At 40.0% G+C, this 21866-nt stretch overlaps 1 protein-coding gene across 2 annotated transcripts in view; it reads left to right on the top strand.

Moving 5' to 3' along the window:
- Positions 1 to 21866, top strand: part of dennd3a (DENN/MADD domain containing 3a) — a 134818-nt gene that overhangs the window by 83709 nt on the left and 29243 nt on the right. Inside the window, exons 14-19 of one of the 2 annotated variants that reach the window (XM_080194608.1) lie at positions 647 to 1168; positions 5432 to 5536; positions 15090 to 15349; positions 16565 to 16732; positions 21120 to 21249; positions 21640 to 21738. In XM_080194608.1, coding sequence (XP_080050734.1) covers positions 647 to 1168; positions 5432 to 5536; positions 15090 to 15349; positions 16565 to 16732; positions 21120 to 21249; positions 21640 to 21738 — 1284 coding nt within the window. The remainder of the gene's footprint in view (positions 1 to 646; positions 1169 to 5431; positions 5537 to 15089; positions 15350 to 16564; positions 16733 to 21119; positions 21250 to 21639; positions 21739 to 21866) is intronic. The other variant, XM_080194609.1, reaches the window with a different exon arrangement.

The following is a 21866-nucleotide window of genomic DNA, read 5'->3' as shown; positions in this document are numbered from 1 at the left end:
GGTCAAGTATCATCCAGTTGGGTAATGAGTCTTTTTGATTTCCAATGGCATAAGAACAGTGTACTCAACAGGCTAGATGTATTGGCTGACCAGTGGCTGAAGTTTAGGGGCAAATCATGTGATGAAATGTCCAGAAATATATCTAATCGTAGTTGGTGATCCTATCCCCAGTTAATGCTTAATTAGGCTGTGGGGTCAGAGCTTGATTGACACTGTTCAAACTTTTTCTAAAAAGGGTACACTTTTGTTTTGCTTGACGATGGGCATCCTTATTTGTTTATTATTTAGAAAATGTTTAGGATCCTAGAGGCAGCCAAGAGAGTTTCACCAAATATCTTTCCTGAGAGCTACGTTATCATACTGCAAAAGGCTAACGCTATACATTGACAATGTTTAAGCGTATCTCCAAAAGTGTATTTGCCTTATCTGACCACTGCATTTAATGTACGTGTCCAACATAGAATCTCAAATGATAGTTTGAATGAAACGAAAGCAATTTTCTAAGATCAGAGTAATTTTCAATTAAAGATTTTGGGTATACAAATGATCAGCAAATACATTGTAAAATTAGATGCAATTAGCTAGAAATGCGTAATAGGTTTCATATCAAATGACTTCTGGTCAATTTAAAATATATTTCTTTCAGCTTTAAAAAGAAACACAAAATCAATAAGAAGATTCAAGCTGCCAGAGTTTCGCTGCCCACTTACTTATTCCAGTGTGATTGCATGGTATACAGATTCCACCAACTTGCTGAGCAAGGCCATAAATTCCACAGGACCAGAAAGTTCAAGTCTATTGGCAAGATACTACTATCTCCGTGGATTGGCTTACTTGATGCAGGATAAGTTTCAGGAGGCACTTTTGGACTTCCAGAACCTTTACAAGACGGATCGTGATATTTTCCCCAAAGAACTTGTAAAAAAAGTGATCAGTGTAATGCCTCCAGATCAACGCAAAAATGCAAGTAGGAAATCAGAACTAAAGCGACTTATTAGCATAATGTTAGAGAAAGAAGGTGATGTGATTGCAGCTGATGAACATGTCAAAACCTTTCAGCTGCCTAAAACGCACATGCACAAAGAAGATTTTGTGAAACGAATCCAGGAATCTGGAATTGTGAAGGACATTGACACAATCCTTCGGCTGTTTGATGCCCTGACAATCGGTTAGTGATGCATTTTTCATAAGTATGTCTCTTGTTCATATGTTTTCCACGTGGTAAAAAATGTAGTGAATTGAAGTTCCCTGCTTTTTGGTATCCTAAGTGACTATAAACTCAAGTATTGGCTATCTTTGGGATTCAAATAGATTCCATAATTCAATTAACCAGGAACTCCCCAGTTGAAATCAATGGATGTTTGAGCATGATCATTTATTTAAAAGTTGCAGCTTTTAAGCATCTCATGGTTTTTGCTTTCCATTGTCAGGTTTGGAAACCTATCTGGATTATCCAACTGTCAGTGTAATGTTTGCACCTGTCTTGGGGTAGTTTAAGTTCCCTGGATGTTAACTCCCAGGAAAAAAAATCTATTCAGGATGTTACTCAAGATAAAGTTAGTGGAATATCATGTGTTTTACAACTATGCTTCCTGCATATGAGATTAGTTTGAGACAATGGAAATTATCCTCTGTCTACCAGAGAATTTTGCCTATCTGTTGAATTGGATGCCAATTGGAGTCGACATCTGAAAACTAACATATCAGTGGAAAGCTGGAAAAGGATTTGAGGTTATAGTTTTAGTACGATTGTAATCTTAGTCATTCAGCATGAAACTGAGTGGACTGGATTAACATCCTGTTTTACATCCTAGCTGGTTTTACATTTTACTTAGCAATTTTGATTTCTCACTCACCCTCTCTGTCTCCCTTTGTTTAATGTATGTCAAATAAATACATTTCAATTTTTTTAGGAAAGCAGTCTAAAGTGCAAGAATCTTAATTGTACCTCAGTTGCTATCTGGGAGATGGAGACTTTGATTAATTAAGTTGGGATGTTGGATACATGGTCACACAAAACTCAACAATAGTTGAAAGTTTACCAGTGCTTTTGTCAAAAATGAACTGGCGCTTTAGCTGTCTTTGGATTAAAATTGTTAATTAAAAATCTGAAATTACAAAACAGATTTCAGCTGTACTCAATTTTAATAATTTCATGGAAAGTATCTTGTTTGACAAGAGGGAGAAATGAACACTGAGCACAACTGTCGGTGGTGCTGGGGATAGTGGAGGTGGATGTGCTGCTTGTATGCTGGAAGAGAAATATCAAGACAAAGTGCTCTATCTAGATTCCAAATAGATATGGATTTTATGGCTGAAAAGCAGGTGGTATAAACCCGATGAAGGATATGTATATTTATATGTTGTAAATCTGAAGGAATAATGTGTGGCCTGGAATATATGACAGAATATTTCCCAGGAAGAATTCTAATCCCATTTATTTTTCCACGTAGTTACTTTTAAAACTTGGATTTAGTAGAACCAACCCTCTCATTATCATTGTGAACATGCCATTCATTAATCTGATCAATAACATTCCCTCTGCTAGAGTGAGTAACATTAGTTTCTACTTAATGGTAAGAATTTAACAATCTAGATTTGATTTTGTGTTGATTTATTATTTATTTATTATTATTCAATATGTTGGGAAACAAATTGGAGATGTGGCAACTTTGCATTTAGTATTGTGTAATGGCACAGGCTTAATTAATAATTCAGTGGTAAAGGATTGCTTGGGAAGAGTGACCACTGTAGTTTGGTGATGTAATTATTCAGAAACTTGGCTCTTAAAATTTAAGCAGAGCCCAGTTGTGGAGGTATGAGAGGTGAGTTAGCTGAGGTAGATTGGGAAATCAAGTTTAAAAACACAACGGAAGGCGAGCAATGACAACTATTTAAATAAATAATAATTCTCAAAGAATATACAATCCACTGAGAATTAAAAACAGAGTTAGAGATGTGGTACAGCCATGGCTTAATAGAGAAATTAGGGAAGTAAATAGATTAAAAGAAAAAGCTTACAATTTTGCCAAAAAGTGTAGTAATCTTGAGGATTGGGGACAGTTTTGGAAATCAGCAAAGGAAGACCAAAATATTGATCCAGAGAGAAGATTGAATGAGATTAAGCTAGCAAGAAATATCTGAACCAATTGCAAATGTTTTTGAGTGTTAAAATGAGAATAGTGAGAATAGTTTTTATGGGGGCAAAGTCAAGAGAAATTACAGTGGGGAATAAGGAAATGGCAATGATGTCAAGTAGATATTTTGTGTCTTCATAGGAGAGGAACTGTGGGAATGGGGGTGTTGAGTGTGGGGGGAGGAGGGTGGGGTTGTGCGTATCATGTAACAGAAGTAGCCAGATAAGGTTTCCTTGGGAGGTTAAAGCTTACGTTGGGTAATTTTCTGGCAATTGAAACCATCCAATAATACGATTAAATTGCAGACAGTGAATGCTTCCAACTGTCTTACAGTAATAACTAACCAGGAAAAGTTAGAAGAATTAAAACCACTTCTAACTTCCGAGTAACTATAGTACTGGCCTCATAGCCATAAAAAGGGATCATGGCTTCCTGGCCTCCGATTCTGCAGCTTTCAACTGTGTAGCATGCTGCCCTACACTGTTTTCACGACATGAGTTACAAGGTTGGGCAAAGAAGAATTGGCTGGATTTCCAGCTAAATAACTAGGAGTGAAGTGGTAATCCGACTCTCTTTGCAATTCCGTGGAAGTTCAGACCCAGTATGTTGATGCAAGTTGGCACAGTTTTATGAAAGGAAAGTTGTTTCGACAAAGCGATTTAGTTATTTGAGGTTGTAGGTAGCAGGATTGATAAAGGGGGAGTCAATGAATTTTGAAAATCTTAACAAAATTCAAAATGTACTGAGATATTAAACAGAAGGTTGTTGCAGAAGATTTGGGGCACAAAGTTTGATTATATGGGATTGTGAGATAATATATTAGCATGGACTGAAGATTGGTTAATGAACAGAAAATAAATTAGGGATAAACAGATCAATTTCAGAATGGTAGAGTGTAACTCGTGGAGTGCGGCCAAGATCAATGCTTGGGCTTCAACTATTGACAAGAATATGATTTTTTTTGTTCTGATTTTAGATCTAAGTCTGGTTTCCCCTGAGAATAGTTAAAGTATTAGATTGGAAAATAGTGCTTGGCCGCAACATTAGATAGAGCAAGCTGTATAGGGCTGATGATTTTTTTGAACATGTTGTAGATGAATCAAAAAAAAAGAGGTCTTTTCACTAATGGAATCACAAATATCTAGACTCATGGAAGGCTCTTAACATGACCATTTCATGCTTTTGGAATTCCAACATTGATTTCATCTGCTGTCATCTAGTGGATATGCTTGGTAGTAGCCAGTTTGTGGATCAATAATATGGAAAATGTGGATCAATAATATGGACAATGTAGAGAAAAATAATATAGAAAATTTTATTAGATCCAAAAATTTGCATGCCTAAACATTTCCTTTCGTTTTGAAAGATTTCTTGCAGTGATTAATGCACTATTATCCAAGCCCAGTCAGTTGTTTATTAGGGATTTACATTTAAAAGTCAACATTTCAAATAAATCTTTCTAAATATGTAAGCCCACGGCAGGCTGTACCAATTGAACAATGAGAGGTATGATTGAATTTAATGTTAAGTCTGATATGAAGAAACCATTACTAAGATTCCAACTTTAAGGTTAACATTATTGAGATGAGTGACAGCAAACTGTTTTCACCTGGAAATTTAGATGAACAGAAGAAGCATTTAGTTTAGTAAAGGACCAAAATATATTTCAGAGTGAAAAGTTCTATTTATCAAATACAACAATCATGGTAACAAAAGGTGAGAGAGAACCTGAAACTATAGGAAAAAAGCAAGGAACAGTGTACCTGTAGATTCAGGGGGCTGTGGTGGTTTGGAGGTTGGGGGGGGTGGAAGGAGAAGAGTGAGCAACTACATGCACTTCATGCATTTGAATATCTAGTTTATAGGTGAAGTATCAGTTTAGCAAAGCATGTGGAGGAGCAGTGCAAATTGAACAGCATCTTGTGCATTAAATTGCTTGTGTATGGATGCCAGCAATAGCTGTCTAATTTATTCTGTAATAAAGGTAAGGGCTCATTGTTTCCCCATTATTCTAACTGCAAAGCCAAGCCAATAATGATAAACTTACTGGTTTATGATTTCCAGTTGCATCTCTTCACTCTTACCAGTTAAACTTCATTAATGTCAGTTCCCATTTCTTTAAATTGCATAAATGCTACTTCATATATGTTGGACCTGAGGTGTTACCAAAAGTTAGATTTAGACCAGCTTCTGTTTGAATTGGCTATTGAACAGCTACGTAAGGAACTAATCATTCACCCACTTCTAGAAATATGCAGTTCGCCTTCGTTTTTACCTCTATTGTTTTCCCTCAGTCGAATCTGAAAAGAACAACCTTAATTATCGTGACATGACATTGGAGCAATGTTCAACGACTAAGGTGGTTTCGAGATCAGTATTTTATTTATCGGCTGAGACTGGTAAGCAGAATGTAACACCAGCCCATCTCCAAACACTAACATCTCTAACATCCTTATTGATCTGTTTTTCACTTTTTTAACAACATTATCATGCATTGACTGCTGCAGGATCTTCTCATCTACTGTTGTAAAAAATCAGTTTTCTTTTTATTCCATCGATATATTCCATCCATATCGATTTATGGGCGTTGTTGGCAAAGCATGCATCCATTGCCTATTCCTGGTGGCCCTTAATGTAGTGGTGGAAGGCCTTATTGAACTGTGACAATTCTGGTGAAAGTAAACCTGCAATGCTGTTAGTGAGCTTGAGGAATTTGCCCAAGTGACAGCAATGGCAGCAATATAATGGTGTGTGACTTAAGGGTGATGGTGTTACTATGTACTTGCTGCTCTTCTAGGTGGTTAAGGTTGCGCATTTGAGAGAAAAGTTAATGACTTCATGGTGTGTATCCTTTAATACTATATACACATAGTGCACTGGTAAAGGAGGGAATTTAAGGCTGTTTAACTGATGAATGGGGTGCTGACCAAGTGGATGATGTCAAACTGCTTGAATGTTGCTACAGTTACACTCATGTCATGGATGTTTAAATCAAATGGCCATTCAGCCCCTTGTGTTTATGCTGGGTCTTTGATCAACCAATTGTAAACTAATTCCACTGCATCATATACTTAATTTTTTTTTTGCTTTAAGTCCTTATTTAATTTGCTGTAAGAAAGCATCCCATCATCCTTTTGAAATTTTCTTTTCTTCACCACTATCCTCACTCGGTGACAACTGCAAGTTGTTAACACTATTACCAGAGATAAATGGTCTTTACCTATCTGGATATAATAGTTTTTTAAAAGGATATTTGTGGTAAGGCTGGAATCATTGCACTTTCTAGTTAATACACGGTGGAGGGTGGACCTTTCCCTTTAGCCATAGAACTTCTAATGATATTTAGATAATTCCTTTTGTTCATACTGTTATATTACTGGTCATGCAATTGATACTGTACTTAATATGAATGTTTCAACAACAACTTATATTTATAAAGCATTTAACACAGTAAAACTCCCCAAGTTATTTTACAAGAGCATTTTTAACAAAATTTGTTATTATGGCATGCAAGGACTTAGTATGACAGGTGAGCAAAGTCTTGATCAAACAGATTTCAAAAAGCACCATAAGAGGAGCGAGCAGTAGAGGTATTTAGAGAAGAAATTCCAGAGCTTAATGCATAGGCAACAGAAAGCAGAACAATTAAAATCAGGAATGCATAAATAGCCAGAATCAGAAGAATGCAGAAATCTTGGAAAGTTATCGAGCTAGAGGTGGTTACAGAGATAGCATAGGACAAAGCCATGGAAAGCTTTGAAAAGAATTATGAGGATTTCAAAAATGAGGCCTTGCCAAACTGAGAGCCAGTGTGAATCAGCAAGTATTGGAGTAATAGGTGACTGTGATTCTGTACAAGTATGAAACAGATCATGTCCACAAGTATTATATACAATAATACACATTACAAATTCCTCACCATCAACAACCTGGGGTTCATCATTGACCAGCTGATCAACTGAAGCAGCCATAGCAGGTGGTCAGGAAGGCGAATGGGATGCTGGCCTTCATAGCGAGGGGGATTGAATATAAAAGTAGGGAGGTCTTGCTGCGGCTATATAGGGCATTGGTGAGGCCGCAGCTGGAGTACTGTGTGCAGTTTTGGGCGCCGTACTTACGCAAGGATATTTTGGCCTTGGAGGGAGTGCAGAGGAGGTTTACTAGGCTGATGCCGGAGTTGAGGGGGTTGAGCTATGAGGAGAGGCTGAATAAACTAGGCTTGTACTCATTAGAGTTTAGAAGAATGAGGGGAGATCTCATTGAGACGTATAAGATGATGAATGGGATGGATAGGATAGAGGTGGAGAGACTCTTCCAGCTCAGAAAGGACAGTAGGACTAGGGGGCACAGCCTCAAGATAAAGGGGGGGGGGCGGTTTAGAACGGAGTTGAGGAAGAATTTCTTCACTCAAAGGGTGGTGAATCTCTGGAATTCTCTGCCCGTTGAAGTGGTGGAGGCTACCTCGCTAAATATTTTTAAGACGCGGGTTGATGGGTTTTTGATAAGAGAGGGGATTAAGGGTTATGGGGAGAGGGCGGGAATGTGGAACTGAGCCACGACAGATCAGCCATGATCTTATTGAATGGCGGGGCAGGCTCGAAGGGCTAGATGGCCTACTCCTGCTCCTATTTCTTATGTTCTTATGTTCTTATATAAATACCATGGTCACTGGAACAGTTCAGAGACAGAATGTCAATGTCTAACTCTGCAAAAACTTTTCCACTACCTTTCAGGCTCAATTTATAAATGTGCTGGAATACTTGCAACTCATCTGGTGGATGCAGCTGCAAAAACATTCAGTAGCTTTATCAGCACCCATTCACCGATTAAATGTCAATCTCCTCTATTGCCAGTACATTGTGTATGTACTCTGTAAAGGATGTGTGGTCTTATGGTTATATATTTCACAAAGATGTGGTTGTTGAAATTCAGTACACTTTTAAATATCAATCTAATGTGATTCCTCACTTCTGATACAAAATCGGCTTTGCAATAGCAACCGACTTAACAAATGTACATGTAGGTCCAGGGTCAAAACTATTTTACACTATATTTTGAGTGAAATTTAGAAACTTTGAGGAAGAAACAGGGGGTGTAATTTAATTTCCTCCTCATAAAGTTAAAGCTTATTTGTTACTCTCAAGTAGGCTACCATTAACACTGCAATAAAGTTACTTTGAAAATCCCCGAGTTGCCACACTCTTTGCGTGTTTGGGTACATTCAGGGAGAATTTAGCATGGCCAAAGCACCTAATCAGCACGCCTTTCAGACTGTGGGAGAAATTTGGAGCACCCCAAGGAAACCTATGCAGACATGGGGAAAAACTAGCAAACTCCACACACACAGTGACTCGAACTCGGGATCCTAGTGCTGTGAGGCAGCAGTGCTAACCACTGTGCCATGATGAGTTTGGTGGCTTTGGAGCATCTAATCAGGCAGGAGAGTGGCTGTTGGGGACCCCATTTCTGCCTCTATCCAGGTTAAGTCCATGGTTGGAAGACCCACTTAACGGCCTCATCGCACTGCTGCTAGCCATACCAATGGCAGTTGGAGGCCTTGCAATGACGGGGTGTGACAAGAAAACTTGTGTGGGGCTGCTTGGGAGTCCCCAGAGGAGATGGGGGGTGTGGGGAGTAGGTCATTCAAAGGCACGTTGTGCCTGACTGAGGAGCCGGCCATCAAAGTGGGTGCAGGGTGCCCACTGTTAGGGCTCTTGCTCTTGTTGCCAACCCCCTCCTAGCCCCACCACTTCTCTGTAGCCTGGTATCTGCAATGGTTTGGACCGTGGGACGGTGTTGTACTGCTGGTAGCTATTGCCTTCCTAATGGCACTGCTGTTCAGTAAACTTTCAGCTGAGAGGACCTCTGTTCCCGAGGTTAAGAAGTCCAAGCAAGAACATAAGAACATTAGAAATAGGAGCAGGAGTAGGCCATCTAGCCCTTCGAGCCTGCCCCGCCATTCAATAAGATCATGGCTGATCTGTCGTGGCTCAGTTCCACATTCCCGCCCTCTCCCCATAACCCTTAATCCCCTCTCTTATCAAAAACCCATCAACCTGCGTCTTAAAAGTGTTTAGCGAGGTAGCAGAGAATTCCAGAGATTCACCACCCTTTGAGTGAAGAAGTTCTTGTGCCAGTTCAGTGCCTTAATGGGACTTAATTTGGTGAGCCTTCCCTAAGAGGGCTGACATGGGGCTTCCGCTCTCCAACCAGAATTGTTACAGCGCAGGAGGAGGCCATTTGGTTCATCATTTTAGCAGTAGATCTTCAAACAAGGATCATAACTTAATACAATAACCCTGCACATTGTTTCTGTTCAATACCCTTTTGACTGCCGTGATTGAACCTGCATCCGCCACACTTCCGAACAGTGCTTTCCAGATCCAAACCACTCACGTGAAAAATTTTTTCTCGCATTGCATTTGCTTCTTTTGCAAATCACTTTAAATCTGTGCCCTTTTGTTCTTGATCCTTTTATGAGCGGGAACAGACCCTATCCAGCCATGGTTTTGAACACTTCTATCAAATCTCCTCTCAGCTGCCTTTTCTTCAAGAAAACAGTCCCAACCCCTCTAATCTATCTTTATAGCTGAATTTTCTCATCCCTCGAACCGTTCTTGTAATCCCCTTTTGCACTCTGTCCAGTGCATTTACATCCTATGGTGTGGCGCCCTGAACTGTACACTATATTTATTCCATCTGATATCTAATTAATGTCTTGTATAAGTTCAGCATAACTGCCTTACTCTTGTACCGTGTACCCCTATTAATAAAACCCCAAATATTACGTGCTTTATTAACTGCTCTCTCCACATGCCCTGCTACTTTCAATGATCTATGCACATAAGCACACAGGTCCCTCGGCTCTTGCACCCCCTTAAGAATTTTATCCCTTATTTTATTTTGTCTTTCCACGTTCTTCCTATCAAAATGCATCAGCTCACACTTCTTCACATTGAACTTCATCTGTCACCTATCTGTCCACTCCACTAACTTGTCTATGTCCTTTTCAAGTTTTACATTGTCCTGTTCACAGTTTACAATACTTCCAGGTTTTGTGTCATCCACAAACTTTGAAATTGTCCCCCGCATGTGAAGATGTAACTCATTAATGTGTATCAAGAAAAGCAAACAGATCCTTGGGGGATACCACTCCAAACCTTTTCCCAGCCATGAAATATCCATTGACCATTGCAGCCAATATTTGTATGCAAGTTGCTACCATCCCTTTTATTCCATGAGCTATAACTTTTTGCAGGGTTATTGTGTGGCACCGCATCAAATACCTTTTGAAAGTCTCAATACACCGTATCAACAGCATTACCCTTATCGACATTTCTGTTGCCTCAAGACTCCAGCGAGTTAGTTGAACACACTGTCCCATTTAGAAATCCATGCTGGCTGCTCCTAATAAACAACATTTTTCCATGTGATTGCTAATTCTATCCTAAATAATTGTTTCTCAAACAAAAAACAGTAAATGCTGTAGAAACTCAGCAGGTCTGACAGCATCTGAGCTCTGACAAAGGGTCATCCAGACTTGAAATGTTGGCTCTATTCTCTCTCCACAGATGCTGTCAGATCTGCTGAGATTTACCAACATTTTTTGTTTTTGTTTCAGATTCCAGCATCTGCAATGTTTTGCCTTTATCTAATTGTTTCTAGAGGTTTGCCCACTACAAATAAACTGACTGGCCTGCAGTTGCTGGGGCTATCCCTGAAACCTTTTTGAATAAAGGTGTAACGTTTGCAATTCTTCAGTCCTCTGACATCTCCCTTGAGTCTAGGGAAGACTGGAAGATTATGGCCAGCACCCCTGCAGTTTCCATTCTCACTTCCTTCAGTATCCTTGGATGCACTCATTTGGTTCTGGTGCCTTGTCAACTTTAAATACCAGCAGTCACGAGAAGTTTTTTTTTGTTCCTGCCTGCCTCCTAGCATCTGCCCATAGTGGATATTGGGTAAGTTGGCATGGAAGGTATGAGTATCTTTGGGAGGGGTGAGAGCATGAGCTAGTATGGGATACTTCCTTGTCAATTTTGAAACCTGCTGGGAACAGCATTCACCCGTCTGTCACCATGTCCTGGGTAGCATCTTGCTAAATGGTGCTAGTGATGAAGTGGGATTGTGTATATTAGTGTAAACTATGTTATGACTGATATATTTTCATATACTCAAATTTGAAAGACCTAGTGCTGTGAGGCAGCAGTGCTAACCACTGTGCCACGGTGAGTTTGGTGGCTTTGGAGCAGCTAATCAGGCAGGAGAGTGGCTGTTGGGGACCCCACTTCTGCCTTATAGTTTCACATGAGAATTTGTTGGCTTGCATATACCTCAGCCATGCCCCCAGCCTCAAGATATAAATACCTTGCACAGCCCCTAATCGGCCCAACTCTTCCTTTTACTATTTTACAATGATCTGCCATATAGAATTGGGATTCCCGTTTATGTTGGTTGGCTGTTTTTTCTCCATCTCCCTCTCCTCCTCTAATGAGCTTTTTCACCTCCGTCCTGAATCCTCTGTATTCCTTTTGGTTCTCAACTGTATTTTCTACCCAACACCTGTCATAAGCACACTTCTTCTTCCTTAACTTAATTTCCATCTCATCTTTTTCCCAGGGAGCTCTGAATTTGTTTGCCTACCTTTCCCTTTTAAGGAAATACCTCTACTGTGTCCTGACCATTCCTGTTTTCAAGGTAATCCATTGTTCAGCCACAAAGTTTTCCACCAATCTTTCATTCCTGCTTAACTGGCCCAGCTCCGTTTTGACCCATTGAAGTTGGCTGTCCCCAGTTAAATATTTTTACTCTGGATTACCTAGTATCCTTTTTGGTCATCATCCTGAACCTTATAATATAATGATCACTGTCTCCTGAATATTTCCCCACTGATACTTGATCTACTTTTCCAACCCCATTTCCAAGAATCAGATTTAACAGGGCCAGTCTTGTTGGACTGGACGCATACTTCTGTATTACATTTTCTGGAATACAATGTAGGAACTTCTGCTCCTCTCCATCTTTCACACTACCACTGTCTTTGTATGTATGAGTAAGTAAAGTTCCCCTTAAAACTACTCTGTAATGTTTTTATCTCTCTGTTTCCCTGAAGATTTGTTCTGATACATTTTCACTAGTGATAGCAACCCCCTCGCCTCCATTAAATGCTGTCTAATGGGCTTTATTTTGGCGTCTGAGACTGGTAGCTTGAGTAGGGGAATTTTCAAACCTGCTGGGCATGCCTCAGTTAAAAAGTGCCTCAAATCACTCTGAGGGGTGGATGCAAGATGAAATCTGCCCACCATGGAAACAGATGCTGAGAGGACATGGGAGCAAGTGAATGCCAAGATAGGCATTTTGGGAGGCCCATCTCATTCTTTGGGACTTGGTCTGAATTGTTTTAGAAGGGTCTAAGCTTCGTAACCCAAACCCCTTACATCCCAACCCCCCAATACCTCCCATGCCAGCTCATGCCTCCATGGCCTTTAATACCCCATACCAGCTCGTGTTCTTGCCCCTCCCAAGACTCTGATGCCTTCCATGCCAATTTAATGCCAACTCACCCAGTATCTATTATGGGCAGACCCTAGGAGGCAGGCAGGGAAAAAAAAACTTCTAACAATCAAATACAGTTCTCACTTTACAGATGTGATAGTGAAACAAATCCCATTTATGAAAGCATCAAAGCTTTTCAAAATCAAGTGATTAATCTTTTATGAAAACAAACAAATTTATGTTCATAAACCAATCCTTTAAACACCTCTTTAAGCTGTCAATCAAATTGTGAACTCCAAAACCCCTGCTTTTGAAACTCAACCAAACTTTCTTAATGAATAGCTCTTGAGGAAATGTCAAAGCAGTCCAGCAGAGGTTTTTATAAGCATTCACTAATTGCTGCAACCAGACTTTTTTTTTACTTTTTGAAGAGGGGGGAAACCTAAAAAAAAATTCAGGTTATGACGGTTAAATAAGAGCATTTATGCCAAATCCATCAATCTGTAACTTTAACATCGTGGGTTAAGACCGCTAAAACAGTCAGAATGAGGTCTGATTGAGCTCAACATGAAGTTAGATGTTCATGCTGAGTTTGGGTTTTCCTCCTGTGTGATTTTCATCCACCCTGTTTTCTCACCTGGCAAAAATAAGATCTGTTGCAAATTGGGGTGGGAGTTTTGCATCCAAGTCCTGCCTATCATTTTTAAAGGCGTCTGGAGTCTTACTGACTCTGAAAATCCAGCCCTATGTCTCAATGATAGGCCAAAGCTCACTGCAAAATAATGAGTTGACACAGAGATTAAAAGTTTGATAATGCTTTTGTAAATAGAGATACATTAATTATTAGTAGTTATAACAAAAGCAGAAAATGCTGGAAAATCTCAGCAGGTCTGACAGCATCTGTGGAGAGAGAATAGAGCCAATATTTCAAGTCTAGATTACCCTTAGTTAGAGCCCACTAGACTTGAAATGTTGGCTCTATTCTCTCCCCCAGATGCTGTCAGACCTGCTGAGATCTTCCAGTATTTATTTATTTTTTGTTTCCGATACCACCATCTGCAATATATTGCTTTTATATTACTAGTTATAGTTCATTGTGTTTTTGAGTTGAACAGAACATGTGAAAACTAAAATGGCTGAGTTGCAATCTTTGACATCAATGACCAATTTAACTACCTGAATGATGTTGGTTAAGGGGTGAGTATTAGCTGGGGCACCAGGGAGAACTTGGTTGCATGTCAGATTTTCTGGATTCATTTGATAGTCATTGGAGCCTTGATTTAACCTCTTGTCTGAAACATGACACTTCACACACCTGCAGCAACCCCTCAACACTGCACTGAAAAGTCGACCTAGATTTTGTGCTCAAGTATCTGGAATTAGACATGAATTCATGTCTTCCTAACTTCTAAGGTTCCCCTGAGCAAAGGTTGACAGCCCAGGTTTCTTCAAAGAGAAGCATGAATTTAATAGCATTTTGAGCTATGTAGCTTCATTGAAGTGAAATGTTTTTACGTGAATGCAGAAATGTATCAATAAAAAGGGAAAACATATATTTTGAACAGAAGTAAGCCACTTAGCCCTTGTGCCTGTTTTATCATTCGTGGAAATGGTTGATCTGCAACTTCATTCCATTATTCCTCTATCAATTTCAGAAGTAAAGTTTACAATTGATCAGTGGAGAATGGGATTAAATGGATAGCTGTTTGAAATATCTGGCACAGGGAATGTGGGCTGAATAGCCTCCTCCTGTGTTGTGTAATTGTATGATATTTTGGTATGAATTGTAGATAGCTATTTAGGTTATTAGATTTTGGGTAGCTCTCATGGCTTCAACTGATGCTTGGCTTAAACTAATATTTTCTTCATTTCCTGCTTGTGGGGAAGAGCTGATTTGCATTTCATAGCTTTGCACAGTCATGCAGCAAATTTGATACTTCAGTGAAGGGGGATTCACTCAAAGTCTTGTTATTTAATGAAGCTGTGCCCTGGTGCTTTAACTTGCTGTGCCAACATGCCACAATATTAAGTTGCCAACAAAATATATTTTTGAATTTGAGCATTGCTTGCTACAGAAGCTTGCTGCAAAATCTTGGTGCTTCCCATAATTTTCAATCCATTAATGGTAATGAAAACGTTGTAGTGAATGCCTCCATTTTCCAAAGATGAGGCTTTCTCCTGGAAGCGCACATTTGTAAAAATTGGTCCTTCTGTTTTTTTTCCTCCAAATTTGCTAATAATGTAAATGTGGAATAATTGGTCAAGTTTGTTTTCACAGCTGTTTTAAGTGTGCTTAGGAGCAACTAACAGACTTGACTTTCTTGTTTTGTGTGAATATTATCACAAATGATCAGCATTTCTGTCGAGATTTATTTTCACTTCCATTTAACAGGAATCCTCATTTTTCTTGGTTTAATGTGAGTTGTGCAATGAAGCTTAATTTTGTTTAAATTTAAGGGCATCTGAAACAGATTGATCCTGAGACATTTAAAGACTTCTACAACTTTTGGAAGGAATCTGAGACTGAGGCACAAGAAGTTAACTTGCCCCTGGAAGTGATAGGGCACTTGGACAAAAATGAAAGTGTCTATAAATTGTCATCATCTGTGAAGACCAATTATGGTGTGGGAAAAATAGCATTGACACAGAAGCGACTATTCCTTCTTCTAGAAGGAAGACCTGGCTATGTTGAGATTGCAAAATTTAGAGACATACAGGTAATGCTTTGAAATAGTTCATATAACTTAGACTTTCTGAATGCTTTATAACCCTTTGTTTTATGTAAGTTATGTGAAGCAAGAAGCCAAAACAGAGGTGCTGCTCAATTATACAAATCCATGTTCTCCCTATGTCACAGTAGACGATATATTTGGGGGTATAGTACTTAGTCCTGCTGCCTCACAGTGCGGAGTCTGCATGTTCTTCCCGTGTCTGCGTGGATTACCTCCTGGTGGTTTCCTCCCACAATCCAAAAGACATGCTGGTTAGGTGCATTGGCCATGCTAAATTCTCCCTCAGTATACCCGAACAGACTCTAGAGTGTGGCAACTAGGGGATTTTCACCGTAACTTCATTGTAGTGTTAATGTAACTCTAGTGGTGACACTAATAAATAAACTTTAAATATAAATCAGTCAAAACATAGTAGCTCTGCTCTAAAGGCATAATAACTTAACTAGTGGTTCCTGAAAGAACAATGTATATTTTAAATGTAGGTTCTCATCAGATTTTTTAAAAATAGATCATAGACCATAGAACCCTGCAGTGCAAAAAGAGGCCTTCGGCCCATTGAGTCTGCACCGAACACAATCCCACCCCCATATCCTTATATAATATACCCACTAATTCCTCTAACCTCTGCTACCCTAGACACTAAGGGGCAATTTGTTAGCATGGCCAATCAGCCTAACCTGCACATCTTTGGACTGTAGGAGGAAACCGGAGTAGCCGGAGGAAACCCATGCAGACACGAGGAGAATGTGCAATCTCCACACAGACAATGACCCGAGCCAAGAATTGAACCCAGAACCCTGGAGCTGTGAAGCAGCAGTGCTAACCACTGTGCTATCATGAAGCAGCAGTGCTAGCTACTGTGCTACCATACAAGCATGTTGTTGTTGAAATTAAATATCAAATGTGTGTTAGATATGGTTAATATCTGAGTTGGCTGACTGTTGAGATCCCTTGATCTTCATTTAATAAAATGGAATTGAAGTGGGAAGTTTTGGAAACTAGTTCAGAAACCCTCAATCACCTTAGTTTGGATGGAGGTAAGAGGAGACGCCAAGCACTTGGTTTAGTGCTTTATTGTTCTTTTATACATTTTATATGATTCTTCTTAGCACAAACTAATGCAGGCTATGCTTTAAAACTATATGTCGCCTTTCAAGTGTTTTGTTTTTCATCGTCAATATTTTTCTTCTTAATTTTTAGGAACTTGAAAACATATCAGTGATGCTTTTCCCACTTCGAATTCCTGCTCTAAAAATTAAAACTGCTCTGAAAGAACCATTTATAGGAAACCTGAAGAATGAACGTGATCTTTGGCAATTAATTGTGAAGGAAATGTGGGCTGGGAAAACAATGGCGGATAAACACAAGGTTTAATGATCTTTTTAAAATGCTTGATATCTTAAATGTGTTATGACTCCAAATCACTGACTTGAATAGGTATACCAACTTCCTTCATTTGGGAAGCGTCTTATTGGATGTTATTGTCATTTGCTTGTTATTATGATCTCTTGGGCATTCTGGCTTTGTGATATTCTTTTGCTTTTTCTTGGGAGAAGATTCCAAAGCTTGAGTGATTTGAGATCTGAAATCCTTGTGTGAAAGACAGAATTCCAGTGAGACCGGTTGGCTCACAGTGTAACAAGTAATAGCAAAAATTGTTTTTGAAGGCTCTTAATTAAAAGATAATCCTTAGCCACAGTGGATGCTGAACTGAGAATGGATTTAAAGATTAATACTGTTATGACCCCAGCTGGTGTTACTACTGGACAACTCAGATCCAAGGGCCTGATAGATTCTAACTTTTATTTATTTTTGTTTAGAAATGTGGAGATTGACTATTGAGCAGATTGTCTGCTGATGAACTTTTAACAAAATGATAGAACACTTATTAAACAAGAAAAGATTAACTATATTACACTACTCCCTCACCCACAACTATACCTTTTACAGGTCTATATATACCTATTCATAAGGATATGTTCATATTAAGTGCACAGTCCTCTGTGTGACTGATGATCACACACACCACACTCTGAAACCAAGTGACAGATGCCATGCCAAAAAAATACTGTGGGTCTCTCATCAACATTCTCCCCCGTTCCAAACTTCTGTTCAAAATCCTGGAATTAAATGGGACTTTCTTTTGTCCCCGCTCCCTGGCTTCTGGACATCCTTTTGTTTTCCTGGGAACTCTGCTCCCTGCAGCTCCTATTCTGCTCCTTCTGTGCCACTTTGTGTAATGGTGTCTTGTTTTGGGTCACCCAATCCTCTCTCTTCTCTTTTTCTTTTGTTTACTCTCCTGTGCAAGCCCAGCACATACTTTAAATTGAAAAAAATGGAAAAGAATAAACTTTGCCTGCCTGCAGGGGCATATATTGGCCTAACACTGAGAATCTCACCCAACTGTGCATCTGCAGCCATTCTCTGGCTGGCACATGCGCAGGAGCCGTTTTGGAAAAAAAAGGAAAGATCTGTGATTGTAGGTGTGCAGTGTCTGCTGAGGCCTTCTGGGACTTCAGTTGTAGTCCCTGCTCTCTGGGACCCGATCTTTGCTTTGAAAGGTAAATATTTATTTTCCCCTGACTCTGTAGCAAATACAAAGATAGAAATGTATTAAGATTGATTGCATTAGAGGATAAGGAGACAAGACAGGTCAGCAATGATTAGTGAAGCTAATGAAAAAGGCTTTAATGTAGAACAGGTGATGGCAAGCAGGTGTTTATAGAACCTGAATGATGATAAGTCAACAAAGAGTGGGAATAATCAAATCTGGAGGTGTGCAACATTGGGGAGGTGGAAGTAAGCAGATTTGAATAGGATGTAAGGGTATGAAGCTCTGTTGAGGAAAAACATGGTGAGTATAGTGTGGCAGGATTGAGGCTAGGAGCCCATGGAGGTTTAACAAACTGAGGAGCTTTAGTAAGGAGATGTGTTCTGTAAAGGCTGCAAACCTACTCTGCCCAGTTATGCCTGCAAACTGCTGATGACGCCACTTCCAGTGACGTCATGCATGCATTATCTTAAAGTGCCCAAGTAGGCTGCTGTGTCCTGGAAGGTGTTGAGCATTGTATTTACCACAGAATTCCCAGCCTATGACCTGCCCTTGTAGCCACAGTATTTATAATGCTAGTCCAGTTCTATTTCTGGTCAGTGGTAACTCCAGTAAGTTGATAGTGGGAAATTCAACGATAGTAATGCCATTGAATGTCAAGGGAAGGTGGTTGGATTTTGTTTCTTTTTTAAATTCATTTGTGGTACCTGGGCATCACTGGTTGGTCAGCATTTATGGCCCATCACTAGTTGCCTGAGGGCAGTTGAGAGTCAACCACATTGCTGTGGCCCTGGAGTCACATGTCGGCCAAATCAGGTAGGGATGGCAGATTCCCTTCCCTAAAGGTCTTTAGTAAACCAGATAGGCTTTTTCAATAATCAACAATGGTGTCATGGTCATCAGTAGATTCTTAATTCCAGGTTTTTATTGAATTCAAATTTCACACCTGCTGTGGCAGGATTCAAATCCTGGTCCCCAGGGCATGAGCTGAGTTTTTGGATTAGTAGTTGAGTGATAATACCACTAGGCCATCACCTCCCCTAATGTTTGAGATGGTCATTGCTTGGCACTCATCACTTATCAACCCAAGCAGGGATAATACAATCAAAACACAGGAAATAAGAGCGGGAGTAAGCCATTTGGCTCTTCAAGCCTGCTCAGCCATTCATTTTGATCAAGGGTGATCATCCAACTCAGTAACCTGTTCCTACTTTCCCCCCATATCTTTTGATCCCTTTAATTGCAAGAGCAATATATAACTACTTTTTGAAAATAATGTTTTGCCCTCAACTACTTTGGCAGGATTGAGGCTAGGAGGCCTCGGAGCTTCAACAAACTAAGGAACTTTAGTAGGCGATGTGTTCAGTACAGCGGCAAAACTACTCTGCCCAGTTACCCCAACAAATCGCTAATGACGTCACTTTAGGTGACATCATGCATGCATTATCTTAAAGTGCCCAAGTGGACTGCTTTGTCCTGGAATGTGTTCAAATTGAGGGAGAGATTATTGTGTCACACCAGTTCACCAGGTTCTCTATCTCTTTCCTGTGCTCTACCTTGTCATTGTTTAAGATCTGACCCACTAAGGGGGTGTTGTTAGTAAACTTGAAAATCAAGTTGGAGAGGAATTTGGTCGCACAGTCATAGGTATATAAGGAATATGGTAGGAAGCTGAAGACACAGCCTTGTGGGGCACTGGTTTTGAGGAAGATCGTAGAGGAGGTGTTTTGCCTTTCTTTACTGATTGCAGTTTGTGGGTTAGGAAGCTCAGATCCAATTGCAGAGGGAGGAGCTGAGCCCCAGGCCACAAAGTTTGGAGATGACTTTCGTAGGAATAATCGTATTGAAGGCTGAGCTGCAGTTAGTGAATAGGAGTCTGGCATAGGTATCTTCGTTATCTAGGTGTTCCAGGGTTGAATGCAGGGCTAGGGGGTTGGAGTCAGCTATGGACTTGTTGTGGTGGTAGGCGAACTGTAGTGGAGCCAGACAATCCGCGAGGCTGGAATTGATCCGTGCCATGACTAATCTTTCAAAGCACTTCATAATGAAAGATGTAAGAGCCATCGGACGATAGTCATCAAGTCACGCTGCTTGTCTTTTCTTTGGTACTGGGATGATGATCGTCTTCTTGAAGTAGATAGGGACCTCAGATTGTTGTAATGAGAGGTTAAAGATGTCTGTGAATCCTCCCACTAGCTGGTCTGAGTGCTTCTGTGGGTAACCCATCCAGGCCAGTCGCTTTCCGTGGGTTGACTTTCGAGAAGCTGCTGTGCCATCTGCAGTGGTGACCACAGATACAGGCTCATCTGAGGCTTCCAAAGTGGAGGGCATGCTCTTGTTAACTTCTTGCTCAAAATGGGCATAGAATGCATTGAACTTATCAGGAAGAGGCGTGTTGGAGTTGGCGATTTTACATCCTTCATCTTGGAGACTGTTATGTCTTGTAGACCTTGCCTTGGTCTGTGTAGCTAGCCTGGGATTCGAGCTTGGTCCGGTACTGTCTTTTAGCATCTTTGATGGATCTCCTTAGATCATATCTGGCCGCCTTCTATAGGTCAGAGTCACCTGACTTGTACGCCTCAAGCAGTGGATATCCTGTTCATCCACGGTTTCCGGTTGGGAAAAACATAGATTTGCTTCTTTGATACATAAACTTCTACACACTTCTTATTAATGAAGTCAGTTACTGTAGCGGCATACTCATTCAGGCTTGGACAATCCAAAGTTTTTTCCCAGGGTTGAAGAGTCAGTTACTAGGGGGCACAGGTTTAAGGTGTGAGGGCAAGGGTTAAAGGAGATGTATGAGGCAGATTTTTTACCCAGAGGGTGATGGGTGCCTGGAACTCGATGCTGGGGAAGGTAGTGGAAACAGATACGGTAGTGACTTTTAAGAGACGTCTTGACAAATACGTGAATAGGATGGGAATAGAGGAATATGGTCCCCAGAAGGTTTGGGGGTTTTAGTTAAGTCGGGCAGCATGGTCAGAGCAGGTTTGGAGGGCTGAAGGGCCTGTTCCTGTGCTGTAATTTTCTTTGTTCTTTATTTTGACTTTAAACAGTCCCATAGGAGATCATTTGATTCCTCAGACCAACATTGCACAACTTTCTTATAATAACTAATATTATCTCAATGTTTGCAAGACCTGAGCAGTGCACAAGTGTCTAATTTAACAACAGAGGTGAATAGTTTTACTTCATTTTTAGGACCCACAATACATTCAATGTGCACTAACCAATGTTCTGTTGATGGATGCTGTGGTTGGATGCATGCAGTCACCGCGAGCGATTTATGCAGCTTCCAAATTGGCTTATTTTGACCAAATGAAGAATATGGGTAAGATTAAGGAAATCTTTGTTATTTCAGTTGAATATTTTAAATGATTTTTACAGACACTAGGTCAACTTCAATTGCCTATTACTTCTTTAAAGACTACGATGATAGTACAGTACACTGACTCATGACTAAACCGAATAACCTAAATGATAAAGAAACTGCAAATGTTCAATGTAAAACAAAAAAAAATCCTGAAATACACAGCTGGTCCAAGCAAAGAGACTGGATGATTAATGCCCATGGGTACAGAGTTTTCTTGTGTTCAGATTCAAAATATGCTCAATTTTTGTTCTCTCATTACAGATGTTTACTAATTTGCTGTTTATTGCCAGCATTTTCATATACTCTACCTTTGTGTCTAATGTCTGTTGTGTTGTGGATTTATTCTAGTGGTTCCTAAAACAACTTCAGAGACTTTAAAACACAAGATAAATCCTTCTGCTGGTCAAACTAGCCCTCAGGCCGTGAATGCACTCCTGTATACACCAGGTAGAAAAAAGTTAATTGTTTTAGAAATAAATTGCTGCACACAATCCATAAATTGTTTATGTAATTGCCTGAATCTTGGAGTGTTAATGACCAATCAGCCATTTGTTGTCATGACTCCTGTGATACTG

The sequence above is a fragment of the Carcharhinus amblyrhynchos genome, chromosome 8 (assembly GCF_965287045.1).
Source record: "Carcharhinus amblyrhynchos chromosome 8, sCarAmb.v2.hapA, whole genome shotgun sequence".
NCBI lineage: Eukaryota > Metazoa > Chordata > Chondrichthyes > Carcharhiniformes > Carcharhinidae > Carcharhinus > Carcharhinus amblyrhynchos.
This window is presented reverse-complemented; position numbering and strand designations above follow the sequence as displayed.